The sequence below is a fragment of the Seriola aureovittata genome, chromosome 14, assembly GCF_021018895.1.
Source record: "Seriola aureovittata isolate HTS-2021-v1 ecotype China chromosome 14, ASM2101889v1, whole genome shotgun sequence".
In the NCBI taxonomy this organism is placed as follows: domain Eukaryota; kingdom Metazoa; phylum Chordata; class Actinopteri; order Carangiformes; family Carangidae; genus Seriola; species Seriola aureovittata.
The window spans coordinates 18136157-18155376 of record NC_079377.1 but is presented as its reverse complement, the minus strand read 5'-3'; the positions used below and the strand labels follow the sequence as shown (position 1 = coordinate 18155376).

The window sequence follows — 19220 nt, the reverse complement described above, 5'->3', positions numbered from 1 at the left end:
TTTTGTTTTCACTAGGCCGGTTATGTAAAGTGACATATTGAGTGGCGTGCAGAATATTATCTGTAATAAAGACTTATTAAGTCCCTTTATGTGGATGTTCTAATACCCTCCTGTCATTGGTTTATGCCCTTTATAGCGGAGAGGGTCCTTAATCCTTAGCAGTAGAACAAGCTTGTCCATCTGTGTGTAAGGTTGAACATTGCAGAGTTGATAATCTGTTAATGTAATAATCTGATAATCTTTCCAGCGCTGTGTTTATATTATGTTGCCATATGTATAAACAATGTCTAAATTAGCCACACATCACACATAGTGCCTATTCAGAGTACTGTTAATTCTGTTTAACATGCATGGACAATACAATCCTGCACCTTACTGTACAGCTGTAGGAATATCTACCTAATTTGCACTAATGTACAGTGTAATACAATATATTACTATCATGTACAGAGTATATTCAGCACATAGCATCTATCTATCTATCTATCTATCATCTATCTATCTATCTATCTATCTATCTATCTATCTATCTATCTATCTATCTATCTATCTATCTATCTATCTATCTATCTATCTATCTATCTATCTATCTATCTATCTATCTATCTTATTAATAGTATTTATTTTATCTTTTAATTACTTTTTTGTCTTTAAAGTTTGGAATAGCTACATTGTTACTTGTATGAATTCAAGCTTGTGATATCACAAAGCGGGTAGACTACTTTTCTTTTTTTCCTTTTTTTTTTTTTTTTAACCACAGCGTGATCATCTTCATAATAGACGATCTGTGCAGTAGCAGCAGTGGAGCTCTCTGTGTCGTGGATCAGTGGAGATGGGCTGAGGCAGAGCACACAGACCCGACACAACCGACACCAACGGACCCTGACTTCAGCAGCCACAGAAGGGAAGACTCGGGTAAGCTGACCCGGGACGTTAAACGAAACTAGTCAACGCTAATAAACGTAGCTGTGTTGTTTCGTACAGTCAAAGTTGTCTGATAAATTTCTCGAGGGTGGCTAAGACGAGTCGCTAATGTTAGCTAGGTTAACGTTGGGTTAACGCGTGTGACAAAAGTTGTTTGTCAGAACGGCAGATGCAGTTAGCTAGTAAAGGTCCAAACATACAGGAATGACAGTTTCTAGTTTTTGGTAAATTAATATTATGATGTGTTGTCGAGTAGCCTTAATTGCTAAAAGCAGGCTAACCTGAGCCATGTCTCCCAGTTAACTTCAGGCCAGCGAGCCAGAGTTACTGATGCTGCTAACACAAATGTTGTCAGCGTGTTGTGGTAATGTGAAGTTATTTCTGTGTTATCCTTTGTGAAGTTCTGAAAGCTTGTTGGCTATGTCGTTTGTTTTAGTGACTCGTGGCGGAGTCGGTGTTACAAGTTAGCAATTAGCAAGTGTGCATCTTCATTTTGTCCTGCTATGGAGATACAAAAACCCACACTAGCATTTTGCTGTGGTAAATGGGACCCAGCCTGTCAAACCTGCTGGTCTTATGTGCTGCTTTCACAGCCAGACCCCGACCAGAAATTACTCTTTTCTGCTGAACTGGAATGACCTGTCCCACCTTTGACCCGTGAGCAGCCAATTCAGCCCCAAGCCGTTTTCTTTACTGCCCTTGTTCTTCTGTACTTCAGTGTTTGTTCTTATAGATGGTTTATTGCATTAGTCTTTCTGAAAGCCAATGTTAAACATCGGATCTGCTTGAACAAGGCTGAATCATCAACGGGCAGAATGGCCAACTGCACAGGGGCCTCAGCCACCCCCCCCCCCCCCCCCAGGTTTAGTCCATGTGTTATGGGTCTACATAATTAGATTAATTGAAAAGTTGTGTTTTATCATATTGCTATATTTTTTCTCTCTGTCAAGTGGTTAACACAGGGAAAGTCGAGCAAGGCTGGATTGGACTTCACGATCAGTAGATCTGACAGTTATTTTCTGTAACAATCAACTGATTGTTCACTGGATAAAATGTCAGAAAATTGTGAAAAATGCCCATCATTATTCCCTGAAGCCCAAGTTAACCAACAGTCAACACAAGATGTTGAGTTTACTGAACTGAGACTAGAAAATATTAACATTTGAAAATCTGTTACCAGAGATTTGTTTTGGCATTTTTACTTAACAAATGTACTTAAACAGATAATCAATTATCAGAATTGTTGCCAATTAATTTGTAATGTCTTATCAGCTATTTAATCTCTAGTGTAGTGTTTGGTTTCTGTGTAAGGCACACAGCCATGGATAGTTGGGTTCAACAGGGGCCCAGTAGCAAATTTTTTGCCCCCTGGGAGTTTATCTCCATGTTCTCGACACCTAGATTAGTGATTTACTGTGTAGTTCATGTGTGGTGAGAAGAGGTACGCAGGCACAGTTACTGTCTCCAGCTGTTGTGTTACTTTCAATTGTATGGCAGTGGTGTAAGATCATGAAAGGAAAACAATGACTCTCTACTGGGCTATCCAGCTGTTGGCTTACTCTCGTTTTATGACTTGTCCTGTGTGACCAGTTGGTTGCCATGTGATGGTGGACAAAGCCTTCCAACAAATGTAAAGAGTGAGTATACCAGGGGGAAATGTTTGACCTAGAAAGAAGTCAACGTATATCGTACAGCCTCGTCTGACCTTCTTCAGAGTTGGACCTTTAAACTTGCTCCTCTGTGCAGTCTTCTGGTTCTCACTTTGCATGTTTTCATTTATTTTGTGAGTGTATACCTCTCGCTTTCCCTCATTCACTGTAACCCAGTCTTTATACGGTCTCAAATGCATTACACAGGAAGCCCTGATCTGTTCTCCCATTTGTGAGCCCGGACAGAATGATTTTCATTTGTTCATGTACACTAGTATCCTGGTAATTGTCTGTTTTTAAATACCACAGTTATGTTTGCACACGTAAACCCAATATCCTGGCTTCAGAAATCCAATTATGCTAACACATCGTACAAACACCTTATGTTTTCTTATCATCCTATCATAGCCATCAGCCCAATGGATGGATTAAACAAGTAATAAGACTGTAAAATGAAAAAAAAAAAGATGATAAAAAAATCGAATGATGATGTATTCACTTAAGTCTGACACTGGTAATGCAGAGGATTAGAGTTAGGCTGATAAATTGGACAGGCTGATATATTCAGTATATATATCAGTGTTACCTTGCTGCAGATATACTGGTTGTAAATGTAAGACAACTAGGTTTGAGGTAGTTTAGAAACTGTGGCACTGTTACATAGTTTGTCCTGACCAGTTGATTTTTCGACTGTAAATTGTCCTTCTCAGACATAAAACAGATATAAGGGACCCGTATCAAGATTGTTGTTCAGATTTTTTAAAACTTCCAAATATCCATATCATTCTAAATAATCCAGTATTGGTCAGGCTTTGAGGATAAACCAGAGGATAAACCTTATTGTGAATTTCTTCATTCATTACTAAAGATAAGATGGAGAGCAAAATCTAGCACAGTGGTAAATGTAAAATGTCATGGCAGCTGGAAACCAAACCGGGTTCATTGCTAACTACTGGTGCAACTCAGCCAGTAGAGTAGTGACACAGATTGTTTGTATGTGCAGGATTCAAACACTTGCCTACACTGACTGGCGATCAGAAAAACCTGCATACTGCTGTGATTGTGTATACAGAAAATATTTAATAACCAGGCTTCTCATGTTCCCAATCAGCATAATAAGATGATCAAGTGTGATACTAGTGTGCATGTAAACCTGCTTTGTGTTGTCTAACATGAGTGTGAGTCCACAAAGTCCGACTAGCCTTATGCATCTATACAGGGGTTGCTTCAGCGAGAAATTGTTGATCTTAAAACATCCATGCCATGTGAATTAGGACAGCGTTAGATTGATACATGGATATAAGTTAAATGCAGATATATTGGTATGTTTGAATTTGATGGCCAATAATTATGAACATGGCTCTATTACATAGTTTGTTCTCCAGAAACAGGGACAGTTGTTGTAAACACAACACTGACATATTATCACCTTCAAGTTGATTATGGTGAACTTTTTTTTTAACACATCCAGTAGTTACTCGACGAAGAAATATTTGCATTCTTTTGGAGTTGTGTGTCTGACCACCTGTCGAATATAAGTCCAATATTCACTCCCTTTTAGCTCCCTTTTTGGTCTCTACCAACTACTGAGGGAAATATGTGGCTCTTTTGCTGTAATTGATTTACATATTTTTCCACAAGAACTAGAAAAAAAAACTAGGCCACTGTTTTACCTGTCATTCAATTAAAAGTCTACGTAGTACACATGGTTGCCTGTTCACCTTGTAGGGATTTTGTTTAGCGCTATCTTTAACATCTAATCTGCATCACTGAAATGCATGAGCATGCATGCAGATGAACTAGTGCACAACACCTCATTTACAGGATCACTAAACTCTACAGAGACGTCTCTCACTCTCACATGACAATCAGGGCTTGTGTAGTGTTGAGATAGTCGCCTCTGACAGTGTGGCTCCTTTCTCGTGTCTGTGTGTCAAATGGGATGACTCGGATAGATGCAGGGACTAACTGAGATGCTCCCAGCCCAGACTCCATGCACAACAACCAGGCCTTTTGTCCCTGATTTGCCCCCATCCACCCACACAGTGCTCATAACGTCATGGAGAAAGAGCGTCTTTATCTTTGCTTTCCAAAGACTCATCTCACTCACATATTTTAGGCTCAGTCCAAAAAGACAGCAGCTTAAACAGGCTAATGCGACAATATGCCTACAGTAACGCTGTGCTCACCCACACAGGGGTTTGACATTGAGACGCTTTCGTTTGCACACGTAAGACTAAACAGATGTACTTCAATCATTTACTTTTTTGTTTATTTCCAGTGAGCAGGAGGTTTCAGGGATGTGTCAGACCTCAGCAGGTTAAATATTGTACATTCTCTCCTGTGCAGCTCCTCGGGGTGTATGTGTTGTTTCTTTGTGTTGAACACGGCTGAGCCCTTTTTTTTCTTCTTTTTTTTTCTTTTTTTTTTTGACCATGCTCAAGTGGGTGCTCAGCTGTGGCAGGAGGGAGGGGATAGAAGGGGCTGGCCAGAGGCTTGCCAAATCGGATGAGAGAGCAATTGGGAAGAGATAGCACAGAAAGTGAGAGAGGAGAGGCCGGCAAGAGAAGAGGGAGAACGAAAGAAAGAGAGCAAGCCAGGGTGGGTGGAGGAGATAGAAGAGAGAGTGACAGAGTGTAGCGTGTGTTACAGGAAAAAGAGAGAGACTCAGAGAGAACGAAAGGAGAGAGAGTGGGTGAGGCTGATATAAAAGGATAAAGGCGGGGTTGTGGTTTTTGTCACATGATCCCCATGCAGGCTGTAGTCTAGTGAGCTCCAGGTGGCAGAGAGACCACAGATACAGTAGATACAGAGAGAAAGAGAAGGAGGGAGCGGGACACACTAGCAAGGCTCACCACAAAGACAACAGAAATTCCTCATTTACTCCCTCCTTACACCCATCTGTGTGCACTCTTTTCTCTCTGTCCTTCAGGAATTCTTCCCAGTCCCGTTTGCCCCCGCTCTTCTCCCGCTCTTCTCCACTCCCGGCCCCAGCAGGCCAGGGAATGTCCCGGCGGCGAGATGCCTTACGTGGACCGACAGAACCGCATCTGCGGCTTCCTGGACATCGAGGAGAATGAGAGCAGTGGCAAGTTCCTGCGCCGTTACTTCATACTGGACACACAGCAGGGAAGCCTGGTGTGGTTCATGGACAACCCACAGGTAATTACACAGGGCTGCGTTAGCTTAACTGTTAGCTTTGTTTTGGGGGAAAAAATCCTGCAGGTAACTGCACAGGCAAATTTGTTGATGTGATATTGTACAATTTACAGGGAACGGTCTGGCAGCTAACATTAGTTATCCATGTGGATGGTCAGCTGTCATGCAGTTGTAGGCTAACTGCAGGCCACTTTTAGCTAGTCTGTCTTCATTCACTTTGAACACAAAGCAAAGTACAGGCAGTTTCACCACCACACAGCCATGCAAGGATGGGAGAACTTATGCTATCCTTGTTTACAGCAGTTAGGAAGCGCAAATTACAGGCACAGGAGTAGCTCATTGCTAACAATGCGTCTGTGTTTCAGCTATCAGCAGATATTGCTGTAAATGGGTTAGAATAAGGATAAAATGAATTCATAGTTTAACTCTAAACCAGGGATTAGTTTTTTGTATTCTAAACATTGTGTCCATGTAGTGAGCACAGATATTTGCAGGGAGCACAGTGGTCAACATATTCTGCTCTATGACCCACGGTGTCACAGTTTTTACAGTGTAACTCTCCCCTTGGTTTGTACATCATGCTGGTTTGGAGATGCTGTATTTGTAAGTGTGCTGTTACACGAAGTATTCATAAATGATGTAGTGCAGGAGGAATTTTAAATAATTCAGTAAGTCCCTTTCTTTTTATAGATTGAAAAAGGTTAAATTTTAATGATGTTAAATCTGGATCCCCTAGTTTCAGAAACACAGCAAGACACTGAAATTAACAATCATGGAATGAAGCCAAAATATACTGTACTTACTCTATAACATTGACTCGCTTTTCAGAACTTGAATTCACCCCTCCACCACACTTTTTGTCAGTAATCTACAGCTAAGACCCCTGCCTGAATAGAATGATGAATTATCAGTTTTAGTTTTCTCTTTTTGCATATTTTGTTCTTTTTACCTTTTTCTGACAGAACCTGCCTGTTGGAGCAGACTGCGTGGGTTCCCTCAAGCTCACCTACATCTCTAAGGTACACAAAACTTTTACCACTGAAGCTTATCTGACACTAACATGATAAGATTATGTATAAATAGATTTAGTTTACAGTATTTGGTTGAACTGGGAGGCTAACAGTTGTGAGCTTTGTCCTCCTCTAGGTCAGCGATGCCACCAAGCTGAGGCCTAAGGCAGAATTCTGCTTTGGTAAGAAAACACTGATCATCACAGTCTTAGCTATGTCTTATTAAATTCTTAGCATTAAAATACTAATTTTATAGTTTACTGAAGGAGCAGTGTCATAAAAATATATAGATCTATCTCGAAATATACATAATTTTCTCTAGCCTTTTAGTGTTGTTTTTCTGTACTGACATGGGTCTTGGACAATGGGTTGACAGCATGAATCATTTTAAAGAAACTCACATCATGTATAGAACCTAAAAATGCCTACAGTGCTTTGCAAACATGAGCAATGAGTGTGTGATTTATCATACGTTGACTGAGCTGAGTACTATAACCTAAGGGGAGAATGTCCTTGTCTGCCCTCTAGACTTGGTCAAGCACTACTCTCAACATACTTTCTCCACCATTGACCAGGCAGCTTTGTTCAACATTGTCTGTTTAGCCAACACACAGAGATGCAGGAGGTGGCAGCAGTTGATGATCTGGGCTTGTGTTCATTAGATGTAACTATTAAAGGCTCGTTTGTGCCTTTCATATTTCATAACTTTAATCAATGAGATGGTTGTGTTGGCACCTGATAAGTTTTCTTGGGTCATATTTTTAGGTCTAATAAATTCAGAGGATCAGCAACATTTCTCCCAACATCCTGTTTTTATAATTGTCTTCCAAACCTTCATTGTTTACACCAGCTTCTTCTTCTGTCACGCTGGTTCATTGCTTGCTTTTAAGGCATGTTGCCTCCACCAACTATTGATAAGTATTACTGTTCTCTGTGGTTGGCTTAACTATTTACTTATCCACTTCTGCACAGCGCCACCAGTGGTCAAACAGTCCACAGTTTACCTTTAAGAGGGCAGAGGGCAGAGCACTTTAAGAACTTCAGGACTTGAGATTTTTTATTATATTTCTCAACTTAGATTAAATAAATTCACCATTTGAAACATAGATTGCATTTTTCAAGTAAGCAAACTCGTTTATTCATTTAAACACATGCATGTTCAATAACGAAATCCAGAAAAATTAGTTCCTTATTTTTTCATTGCTTGATATCCTACTAGTAAATATTTTGTGTTGTTTATGTTGACTTGATTTGTCCTTTTCTTCTCACCCCGTGTGTTTGAGACAGGAATAAAAAATGTTGCATAAATATGAACCATCACAAGTTATGTAGCAGTAAACCTCCATTCCCTATTATTGTTTACTAGCCCTGCTCCTCCTCTTCCATCTGCTTCAATAGCAGGAAATACAAGTGTGTAACAAGAAGTTGACCACAGTGTGTGTTTGTGTCTGGTTGTGTGCGCGCACCAGTTGCCTTGCAGAGGTTGCGACAGGATGCCGGCATCCTAATCGGAACCTGATTCTGATTAAGTTATTTTTAAACTGCCGTTTGTGTGCCACATGTTTTGCTGATATCTACGAATCACCCCCCCCAACCCCCTTCCTGCATCTAGCAACTTAACATAGGGGGAAGGAGTATTTAGAGAAGTTAGGTACTGGCCATCACACTAACAGATCTTTTTACAGCGAGAAACTAGAACCCCACTACAGTGTGGGATTGATGTGTGGTGATGAGGGAGATCAAAAGTGCCGCATTTGTGTGAACTTTGGTGCTTGGCTGCATTTCTCAAGAGCACACATTGTTTTATTATGTGTAACTATGAGTCAGATCTGATAACCCCCTCCCTGATTTGTCATCCCAGCGCCTAAGAGACCACTACACTTACACCACTACCAAGCAGTTTTCCACTCCCAAAGATACAGTGGGCACATGAGAAGGTTAATACAGTTGGATTAAGTCATGCTGATCACCTGAATGAGACCAGACAGACAGATTTATTTACAGGGAAGTTGAAAAAAAAGAGCGTGAGGTCTTGCATGTGTCTAAGAGCTGGACCAAACGAACAAGGAAGAATGATCTTCATTGTGCCACAGAGTTTGAGCTCTCAGTGCATTTTACAGCTCGCCCCCGCCAGATTTACCAGTCCAGCTTTAATGTAATTTATTCCCATGGTGTCGAAAGGAAACAGAGGAGACACAAGGACGGTTTGAGCTGCAGAATTCAAGGATTTATGGTAGAGAGAGAGAGAGAGAGAGAGAGAGAGAATGAGAGACTTGAGTTCTTTCAGCTCCCAAATCCTGATCCATAGCTAATCAGCATTTGACCCAAAAATTTCTTTGTGATTGAAAATGGGGTTTGCTCATGTTCACATGGGTGTGAAAATGTGCGAGAAAATTTGGTGGTTGGGAGCTATGGGGTTTTTCCTTCCCCGTCATGGTCAGAAGTGGGTAGGTGGTGGCAGACTGAGGCAGCTGAATCGAGCTGGGTCATCATCCACATGGAGAGAAAATGCTGCTGGTAGTGTGTGGGAGAGTCCCTTGGCTCAGTTGTTTTTCAGTTAGAGAAATCTGTGGCAGTGGATCTGTTCTCCTGCCGCTCGTATTCACATCTTATTTTCTATACAAGAAAAGCCACAAGCGCAGCTAGTCAGTACAGCTTTGTACTAGTAGTGTCGTATGCATGTGATTCATATTAAACAGAATGAATCAGACGGTGTAGTGAAGAGAATGTGGTCTCACACTGACTGAAAAGGTCTCAATATACTTTCACTCTTTCAATTCCCATCACTTTTTTTTTTATGATCTATTAGTCATCAATGCGGGGATGAGGAAGTTCTTCCTGCAGGCCAATGATCAGCAGGACCTCGTGGACTGGGTCAACGCTCTCAATAAAGCCACTAAAATCACTGTGAGACAAACACATACACATTGTTCACAGATAAACACAAGTTTATCCCAGATTCAGCTGCAATCATCTGTTCTTTTTGGCTCATGTTTTATCACTTGGAGGAACTTTTATTTCTTCCTCTTCTGGAGAAATGAATGAGTGGACTGTCAAGAAACAAGACTAGAGTGAGTCAGAGCATGACTAACAGGATGCTGTATTGTTACCCTGAGTACTGGGATAAAGGACTGTTTCCTTTGTTCTCCATGAAGCTTTAACCATCCAGAAAGGAAAGGGATATAAAATGTGTTAAAGGCTTGTCAACTTCTGCATTCATAGAAGTCCTACTACATCCTACTACAAAAATACGACTACAAAATTCCGCAAAATGTCTATTTCTGCGTTTATATGCGTTAAATGAATAACTGTCTTCAGTCCTCTGAAGTCTGATGTGTTTGTGTGTTCCTAAGGTGCCAAAGGCGTCTGATGGCCAACAGAATTCAGAGAACCAGAAGGTTTTGCCAGATGTTGCGGCGACCAAGAAACAAGTCTCCTATAAGACAGAGATCATAGGAGGAGTCCCCATCGTCACCCAGACACAGGTAAACATGACCCTCACACCACCATCACACACAACACTGAAAAAGTACTGTTAACTGGAAGTTGCATAGATAATATAGGTCTAACTTATAGACTCAGTCTAACTCAGACTCTCGAAAGTCTGTTTGTTTGTTTTTTCAAATGTTGTTGGAACTTGCAATTACGATATTTCCGTCGTCACTCTTCCCCCAGCGTGAAGGTGCTGACGGTGCAGACAGAGCAGAGCGTGAGGCCATGCATCGGTCTCACAGCCAGCTGCCGTACTTCCTGGGCAGGCCGGCTCAGGAGCACACCGTCATTAAGTCGGGCTACTGCGTCAAGCAAGGAGCTGTGGTGAGTTACCTGCCACTCTCATGGTTCCCTGTTGGGCTGAGGTGGTTTCATTTTGCCTTCTGGTGTCATTAAGAGATGTTTCACATTAGGTATGTCGTGGTGGCCAGAACGACAGGCTTTTCCTCACTGTGGACATACAATACAATTTACGATTAATATCACAGTTATAATGAAGATGACATGCATAAAAATAAGTAGCTCCTTCATGTGAGAGGGAGTATTAAGTCTTATGACTTGGGGAATGTGAGATGATGAGATTTCAGCTTGATAATGGTAAAGAAATTGGTTGCCTAAGGAAATACAATTTCTCCAGTGTGTATAAAACTGTACTTTATAAATGTCCAAGTATAAATCTCCCCTCTCTATATATATACATTGTAAATTGTGTCGGAACTAGAAAAAACATTGCTTTCATTATTGTGGCAAACTGACAACTTTGACAGATCTTGTGTTGCCAGAAAATTAAACAAAAGCTCTGAACATCTTCTCCCTCAGATGAGGAACTGGAAACGACGATATTTCCTCCTGGAAGAAAATTCAATGAGTTACTTCAAGTCTGATTTGGTAATTATCTTTTGATTTAGTTATGTGAAGCCTTCAAGGAATGTTTTTATTGATGGTGCACGTGGATTGGATTCACCCCCACAGTCTGAGGCAGAATAACAGCAAACACACAGCCCTGACTTCTAACATGTTTTATCCACAGTCTGTGGAATTCAATGCCCTCACTTCACATGTCCTATCATGCCCTGTTCCCCCCTGGCTTTTCTTACACACACACACATACACAGACTGTCCTCAGGACAATACTGCACGTCCCATTCCTCGTACTTGGCAGAGTCTGCCCTTATTTGACAGTTTTATCTGTCTATTTGGCTATCAACAGGCCCCAAGGACACAGACTCTCTGTCTGCTGTATCAAATAGCCAGGTCAAGAAAGTTACAAACCTTCAGGGTTTTTAGTTTGCAGTCTGCTGCTTCTAGCAAAGTTCACTTCAATTCCTATGAAACATAAAAACTCAGCCTTGTTTTAATCTAGTATATATTATAAAAAGCATTTGTAATATTTGTCCTGTGTATTTCAGTTGTTTAGTTTTGGCTTCTTCAAATATTATTAAAAGTTATTTTCTTAACTTTAGGAGAAGGAGCCTCTGAGAATGATTCCACTGAAGGAAGTTCACAAAGTCCAGGAGTGCAAACAGAGGTATTTAACATGTCCCATCATTTTCCCATTGTACAAAAAGAGGATGGTGTTTACTTTTTCTGATTTAGATAAAGATGTACAGCAGATGAGAAAAATATGATTTGACTTGTTGTCCACTTTTGTTGTAGTGACATTATGATGAGAGATAATCTGTTTGAAGTCGTCACCACATCAAGGACGTTTTACATACAGGTGCATCTTTTTCTATGATAAAAGGAATGTACAGTTGATTCTCATTTACACACTCAGATGTTTCTGAGGTGTTACTGTACTGCAGTGTTCATATATTCTGTACTTTCTTGCCTATTTGCATGTTTCCCTTCCCATCTCTTACCTCATTCTCATTTCCTCTGTCTTTTTCTCTTTTCTGTTTTCTTACTGTCGTTTTCTTACACTGTTTCCACCAGGCGGACAGTCCAGAGGAGATGCACAGCTGGATCAAGGCTGTCTCTGGGGCTATTGTGGCCCAGCGGGGGCCTGGGAGGTCTGCTGCCACAGTATGTATCATGCACTACAGTTCAGCATCGAGTCACAAACCTCACATGTACCTGTGGAAAAGAGAAATGACTTCAGGCATGACTTTGTCTTACATGTGCTTAACATAAGACTTATCTTAGACTAAGACTAAGATTCACAACACTTATTGTTGATATTGTGTCATTTATTGATTGTTGCTTGCAGTTTCTTGTTCACACAACAGCTCACCCAGCTGAAAGCTACATAGATGTAATGATAATCCCCTTTTACTTCATGTCAAACAGATGCAGAAACAGTAGTATGGCTGCATCACCTTGCCCTTATTGTTGCAGCATTAACAACATTAAGCCCAGCTGTTGTAGCTGTGGTTGAAAAGTCTGAAGCTAAATTCTGCTCTGTGTAGTCTACATGAGGACTTCCCAACTCCCGAGCCGAGGACTGGTGCAGGGCCTTGGGACAGTTGCTACCAAGCCATGAGGAAACAACATGATCTGGCAAAAAAAGCTCATTATGATGGAACTTAATAGGCTATTATAGGGTATTTTTTCAGTATTTGCTGTGTTTGGCACAGCCTGTCCTGCATTTTCCCACCATCCAACGACAAATACAGATGTCTTTTTAAAGGTCCTTTTTTGGCCATGTTGTGTCTTCATTAGACAACTGACAGTTGATAGATGACAGGAAATGAAGGGAGAGAGAGAGAGAGAATCGCGTGTAACAAAGGTCCCAGCTGGACCCGAGCTGGGGATGTTGCAGTTCATGGTTGGCGCCTTATCCCCTGAGCCACCAGGGCGTCCCTATACTGATTTTTTGGGGGGTTTTTTTAAACTAAAGTAGGTCATCAGTGCAAAAGATGACCGATATGCCATCACCACTTTTCAGTTTCCTGCAGTACATGAAATCTGTGTGAGTACGCTACCTGTGTCTTAGAGCTGCTTAGTTATCTCAGTCAGCAGCCTACATGCTTAGAGACAGGTAGATGGACTTGGCAGGTGTGAAGACAGAAATAAACCGGTTCCGTAGTCCAGACTGCAGAGGAAACACTGTCCTCTGCCGCAGCTGGTTCCTTCTGGTTAGACTGGAATCCTTCTCAACACGTCTCCGCTGACTGTTTCTCTACAGTTCCCTCTTTCTTGCCTCCTGTGTCTGTCTCTCTCTCGCTTGTTTTTCTCTCACCTCCTTTTTCCTCTCCTGTGCCTGTTCTCTGTATCCTCTTTTTCCCTTTCTGTCTTTCTTTGTCACATTCTCTCCACCTCCTCCTCTCCCTGTGGGCAGATGGCCCATCTGCTCTAATCCTGCTTTGCACTGTGTTGTTGCAGATGCGGCAGGCCAGACGGCTGTCGAACCCCTGTATACAGAGGTATACGTCCCGAATCGGGGAGTGCAGCAGCACGTATGTCAGCTCGTCTAAATTCCCCCTTTAAACTATAAGTTCATCTTTTTTAATACTGTTTTCCACTCACTGGCTGGCCCTTTGTGGTTGTAGACATTGTGAGGGCAGATCAGATCTGACGGCACATCTGATGCTCTATTTTTTTCTTTTTTTCTTTTTTTTGCTAAGAACCAACCACACCCTACGTATGGCTGTGATAACCCAACAAGCGCTCCTCCCTTCACGCCCTCGTCCGCACTGCTTCTCTCATCCACTTCTCCTCCTCCTTTGCTTTTCTTTTCCCCTGCTGAACTGTCACTTTAAGCTCAGTTCAAAGTTTACATCCATTGCATTCAGATAGTTTCCAGCAAAACAGGTATAAAAAGATCTTGTGTCAGGAATTGAAAGGCTCAAGGTGTGCTTAATTTAGCTTCTCTTGCATGTGATGACTGTCGCCACAAACATGGCACCTCAAGTCAAGCACACCTCAAGTCTTTCAAATGCTAAAAAGTAAAGTAAAGGTACAGAATGGCTCTAAACGGTTGGAATATGAAAATCTAACTATTGGAAAGACCTGCAGCCACTGCCTCCTTCCTCCCTCTCTCCCTCCCTCCCTTATGGCTTCACTTTCACAGCTTTCACATGTCTTCACCATTATTGATGACGCTTCGGTGTAAAAATATACATGAGTTGATGAACAATCCATGCACGAACACACACACACACTGCTTAAACTACGGTGCCAGCGTAGCTATGAATACCGTAAGCCTGTTTCTATCTCTGTCTTTATTACTGGGTACATGTGTCTTTCACACCTTCTGTTTCTCTTCCCTTCATGCCCTGTTATCTCTGCAGTCTGCTGCAGCTGTGTACCTGTCTTAGATGTGTGACATCCTGCTTGTCTCTCCTCCTCCCTCCTGTTCGCTGCCTGTATGTTTTTTTTTCTCTCTTTCTCATATACACAATAATGATGTTTCCATGTTGACTTCCTATACCTTCTATGTGCTAAATGTTGAACATTTTAACAGCTTTGAAATGAGAACTTACCAGTGCTGAATCCACACGTCGAGTCACAAACTATAGGTTTTCATGGTGGTCTGTTGATTTACATGCAAATATTTGGGGTTTTAAGAGCTATAAAGTGTCTGTGTTATGTGATGATATCAATTAATCAACAGTGCAATGAACTGCGGAAAATTTTCAGTTTTTTTTAAGTCTTCAGTGTGATCATATTATCTGGTGATCTGTCTAACAGCTCCTAAAAAGACAGATTTTGGACCTTTGGATTCAGCATAAATGTGTTTACATGTGTGGCTCCCCCCAGGATATTTTGACATGTTTGTGTAAGGAATTTTAAATCTTAAATCTTGTGATGCTTAAGTGACACTTTGATTGATTTTACTGATCATAAATTTCACAAGCCTGCAAAGTCCCAGCATGTCACTCTGTCACGGTCACATCATGTAGGAGAAACTGTGGAAATACAGAACCTGAAAGTTGACAGAGATATTTGTATTGTGGTCTCTCTCTTTATGTCTGGGATTTTTCTCTAATCAACATTTCACCAACTACTCGGTGGCTACCCCCTTTTTTTTTTTTTTTGTTTTCACTACCTCTGCTGTTTTTTTTCTTCTTCCCATGGTTCTGCTTTGTGTTTCAGAGATTGAAATCTGACAATGAAAAGCTGTGAAATAATGAGCAACAACCAACCACTGCTTCCTAAGACACTCTGCTCTTCCACTACAACCTGTTGAGACTACCAAAACTAAAACCTGCTGACACTACTACCACTACTCCCGTTACCTCTACTTCTGCTACTACTACTACTACTTCTTCTTCTACTGCTACTACCACCATCTCCACTCTCTAGCAATGCTACATTCTTCAGCACCTACAGCCTTCAAGCTGCGTCAGGCCCCTCATGTTGGTGCTAATTCCAAGTCTGTAACTCACCTCTCAAATGAGCTATACATATCAGGATGTCACTGTTGTTACTAACACCCACTTGTCTTGTTTCCCCTCATTCTTGCTCTCTCTGTGTCATCCACTGTTTCCGCTGCAGGAACACGGCAGCCGTTCCACTTTCTACCGCAGCCCCTCGGGCCCCCCCGTCCCTCGCTCGCCCATATCTGCCATGCCACCATGCTACCCAGAGTGGGGGGCTGCTGTCACGTGCGGCACACGCTCGCAGCCTGGCGTGGGACAGCGAGCACTTCATGAGCCTGCTGCCACGGCCCAGTCACAGCCACACGCCAGCACGCCTGTCCCTGCAGGAGACGCGTCTGGCAAAGTGACCTGCGAACCACCTGTGACCACCATCACCAACTCGGAGGAGTCACCGTGGCGACGGCGGAGCAGCTTTGAGCCCTACATGCCTGAACCACCCCTGGACCTGGATGACGCTGACCTGCCAGTGAGTGAGGTCTGAGCCGTTGACACTTGTTTGTCTAGATGGATGTTGACAGAGATGCCATGGATAAAGAGGAAATCATGCCCAACAGGTGTTCACAAAAGGGCAGGCATTGGTTTTCAAACCGAAGCTGTTGGCAGATGACGGTGCACAACATCTCAAACTCATCTTTTGAGCTCCTCCGTCAGTGCTGTCAGTGTGCAAAAGAAACAAGTTGGGTCACCACTGAACTGCACACGTGTGCCAAAGACGACCCGGTCTTCACCCACACCCCTCTGCCTGCGTGCTGTCGAATTTGCAATGGCATATTTATTTACTATGAGTTGATGTTGTCAAACAAAACTACAAATTTTTAGTTTACTTGTGCTGATTAGATTTCAGTGACAGAGCTTTATTTTAACCTGTACAGGCACAGAGATGCGTTCAATGGTATTTGTGGGCAGAGCATTTTTGTAAACCACTTTGTTCCAAAAAATAAGGGAGCTTTTAATGATGCAAGGTGTTTCCTCATATATGAAAAGAGTATCCAAACTGAGGGCTGGCTTTTCATCACCTCAATATAATCTAATTTAAACAGTGTGGTCCATTCACACACTCACTATTCTAACACTGGATTTGTCTACTATTGTTGGCCGGTGTTAGGGATATAGGTCAAGCCTAGTCTGACATCAAACCCTCACTCTAATGCAAATAAATACAATAATTCAAACATTCTGGACTGGTCTAGGACCAGATGCAAAAAAATTGGAAATATATGTGTGTATATATATGTGATCCAGTGTGTATAATAATGCAAGACCAAATGTATTCCTGCAACATCTAGTATGATTTTTTAGTTGCCAAGCCTTTGACTTAAACTACATTTATTTTTGAATACATAGCAGGGTTATGGTCAATTGTTTGATTTTACAATGCCGTTTTCAGTGACTGTTATTGACCACAAGCTGAATTAACTTACATGTTAATGTACAGTTTTTACAGTTATTCCACCTCTGGCAGTAAAGTGAGAGTACTGTGCAGAGGCGCAAAAGAAAAACAAAAAATTTGAAAGCTATCACAGTACATGCATCACTTCACAACCTGAATCAGTGTCTTTGCAAACTACATTCAGCATACCAGACTTTGTGGACTCACATTTGTGACACTGGATGACGTGGGAAAGGAGCAACAGCGTTATAAGTAAACAAGAAGTGCAAGACATAAGCTTGTATGCTTTTTTGTAATTCATAGTAATAAAAACTTCAGCAACAGGTCAGTTATAAATAAGCTTCATGTCCTGACAGACTGGGTTCTAACAGTTTCACATTATGAACTAAACCTGCAGATCATTGTTTGAAGATGATTAGTCTGTGTGAACACCATGCAAACATTTTGGAACATGATTTAACAGAAAAAACATTCAAGCTCAGACACTTAACATGTTAACATGTTAATGATTCCTCAGATTGTCTTTCTGGTTTTAGTTTTGGTTTTTAGTTCATCTATGGCCGATCTGTGTGTTGTGTGTTTGCAGAATAGAGCTGTGTGCAGCAGAATTATTTTTATATGCTTTTAGATGTTTCCTGATCTTATTCCTTTTAATTGTGTTACCATCCCAGTAGCAGGCAGTATGGTTTTATTTAAAAATCTCCCATTTTAGTCCTGCTAAATAATACACACTAATCTTTTTTTTTTTTTTTTTTAAGTGCCTGCTCCATTTCAGCCCAACAAAGCCAAGCTACTTCACCTGTGTTCAGTCTGGTGTAATTGGTTTGAATTGTTTCTATTTATTATGTGGATGACTTGAAAGAAATAAACACTGAAAACGTGCTCAGGTTTCCTGGAGTATCATTCAATAACTAATCGTTCACCAAAGAGCACAGTCAGTCTGTTGAGATAAAAAGAGGAAAGAAATTCACCATTGTCTGCACTCATGTTTTCATGTGGACCTTTGGTGTAACTGCTTGTTCACTCGTCACGGCTCCTTCTGCCCTCTTGTGGTTCGAGAAATACCTGCACCTGTTTCACTGAACTTCCTGTGAATAACACAGTGCCCTATAAGTTCTGTTTTTGTCAGTGACAGGATGATTTTAGTTTTAAGAGTGGAAATAAATACAAGTTGTACAAAATATCTGTAAGAATGAAGTCATGAAATGAAAAAATCAGTAAACAATACAAGACAATAACAAAGCTTAACCAAACCTTTAAAACAGCAGGCTATGTTTTTCTCTTTTTGTCCACACTTGTCCACTCAACAGATTTAAATGTGATGTGCAAATGTGCACGTTTTTTTATTTTATTTTGAATATTATTACTGCAATTAACAGCAGGGCACAATATGTATTATGATTTGGCAAATGTATACAAAACCACATAAAGAATCAAACAGATCAGTGCAATGATCTGTGTTTTAGTGCGATGCATTGAGAGACTCAATATGTAAAAACTAAAGCAAAACATTATTGTTTGTATTGAAATTTATTAAATGATGATGTTGAATTAGAGCTGAGCCCCAGTTAGGAGCTGGCCTTGCTCCTTCTGTTTACAAAATCATTTACTGCCAGTATCAAGAAGAATAATCTGTTTTTCTCAGTATGTACACTGATATACCACACTGAATAAAAGTACTTAATTGGTATTAAGGAAATGTACCTAAAATATCAAACGTACAAAATAAAATAAAAAAAGCTCCTGTGAATGTTATAATATTATATTACTGATGTATTCATGTGTCAGTTTACTGTTGTAGTTGGTTGACGTGGCATTAACACTTTCATATACTGTTGGGTGGTTAAATTTGTAATGGTGCGTAATCATTTATTGTATGTTTTGGGGATAAAATCTTAATTTGCACTAGTAACTAAAGCCGTAGAATGTAATGGAAAGTAAAAAAAAACGTAAAATAGAGTAAAGTTTGTTTAGATTTGCTTTTCCAGGACTTGGATGAATTAGTTTCATTTTCCTTCAGCACTGACGATTGAGTCATCTACAGTATGTTTGTTTATCCTGCAGCTTCATCAGCATCAGTTACATATACAGCCTCTGGCTTGATACAGTATGTGCAGATGGATTTACACAGTGATGTCATGGAGCAACGCTGAATATGTAAAGCTTCTTTAATCAGTCCGATAAAGAGCTACGGCACAGTCTGGGCTGCAGTGTTTGTATGTACAGAATATAGTGGATACTGCATGTGTAGGCACTGGGCAGTTGATGAGGA

At 41.0% G+C, this 19220-nt stretch overlaps 1 protein-coding gene across 7 annotated transcripts; it reads left to right on the top strand.

Annotated features, from left to right (window-relative positions):
- The first annotated feature begins 777 nt into the window (after window positions 1–777).
- On the top strand, window positions 778–17830 carry LOC130181268 (pleckstrin homology domain-containing family A member 1-like). Of its 7 annotated transcripts, none has more exons than XR_008829552.1 (15): window positions 778–915; window positions 5506–5735; window positions 6695–6751; window positions 6879–6924; window positions 9552–9649; window positions 10096–10227; window positions 10418–10558; window positions 11054–11122; window positions 11698–11762; window positions 11891–11954; window positions 12170–12259; window positions 13559–13632; window positions 14467–14541; window positions 15272–15551; window positions 15674–15814. XR_008829552.1 is itself a non-coding variant. In XM_056395264.1 (14 exons), the coding sequence occupies exons 2-14, from the start codon at window positions 5595–5597 to the stop codon at window positions 15903–15905; spliced, it is 1284 nt and encodes a 427-aa protein (XP_056251239.1). In that variant the 5' UTR covers window positions 778–915; window positions 5506–5594; the 3' UTR covers window positions 15906–17830. The 7 variants fall into 7 exon arrangements, 3 of the variants coding, with proteins under 3 accessions (XP_056251239.1, XP_056251241.1, XP_056251240.1); XR_008829551.1 differs by having other exon boundaries at window positions 15272–15534; window positions 15674–15813; XR_008829553.1 differs by lacking the exon at window positions 14467–14541 and having other exon boundaries at window positions 15272–15534; window positions 15674–15813.
- Window positions 17831–19220: the final 1390 nt, after the last annotated feature.

Excerpts from the sequence above, each read along its gene's own strand:
- LOC130181268 (XM_056395264.1), top strand. The coding sequence starts at position 5,595 with ATGCCTTACGTGGACCGACAGAACCGCATCTGCGGCTTCCTGGACATC. Across the intron at positions 9,650-10,095 it reads ATAAAGCCACTAAAATCACT|GTGCCAAAGGCGTCTGATGG; the intron begins GTGAGACAAACA and ends TGTGTTCCTAAG. Across the intron at positions 10,559-11,053 it reads GCGTCAAGCAAGGAGCTGTG|ATGAGGAACTGGAAACGACG; the intron begins GTGAGTTACCTG and ends CTTCTCCCTCAG.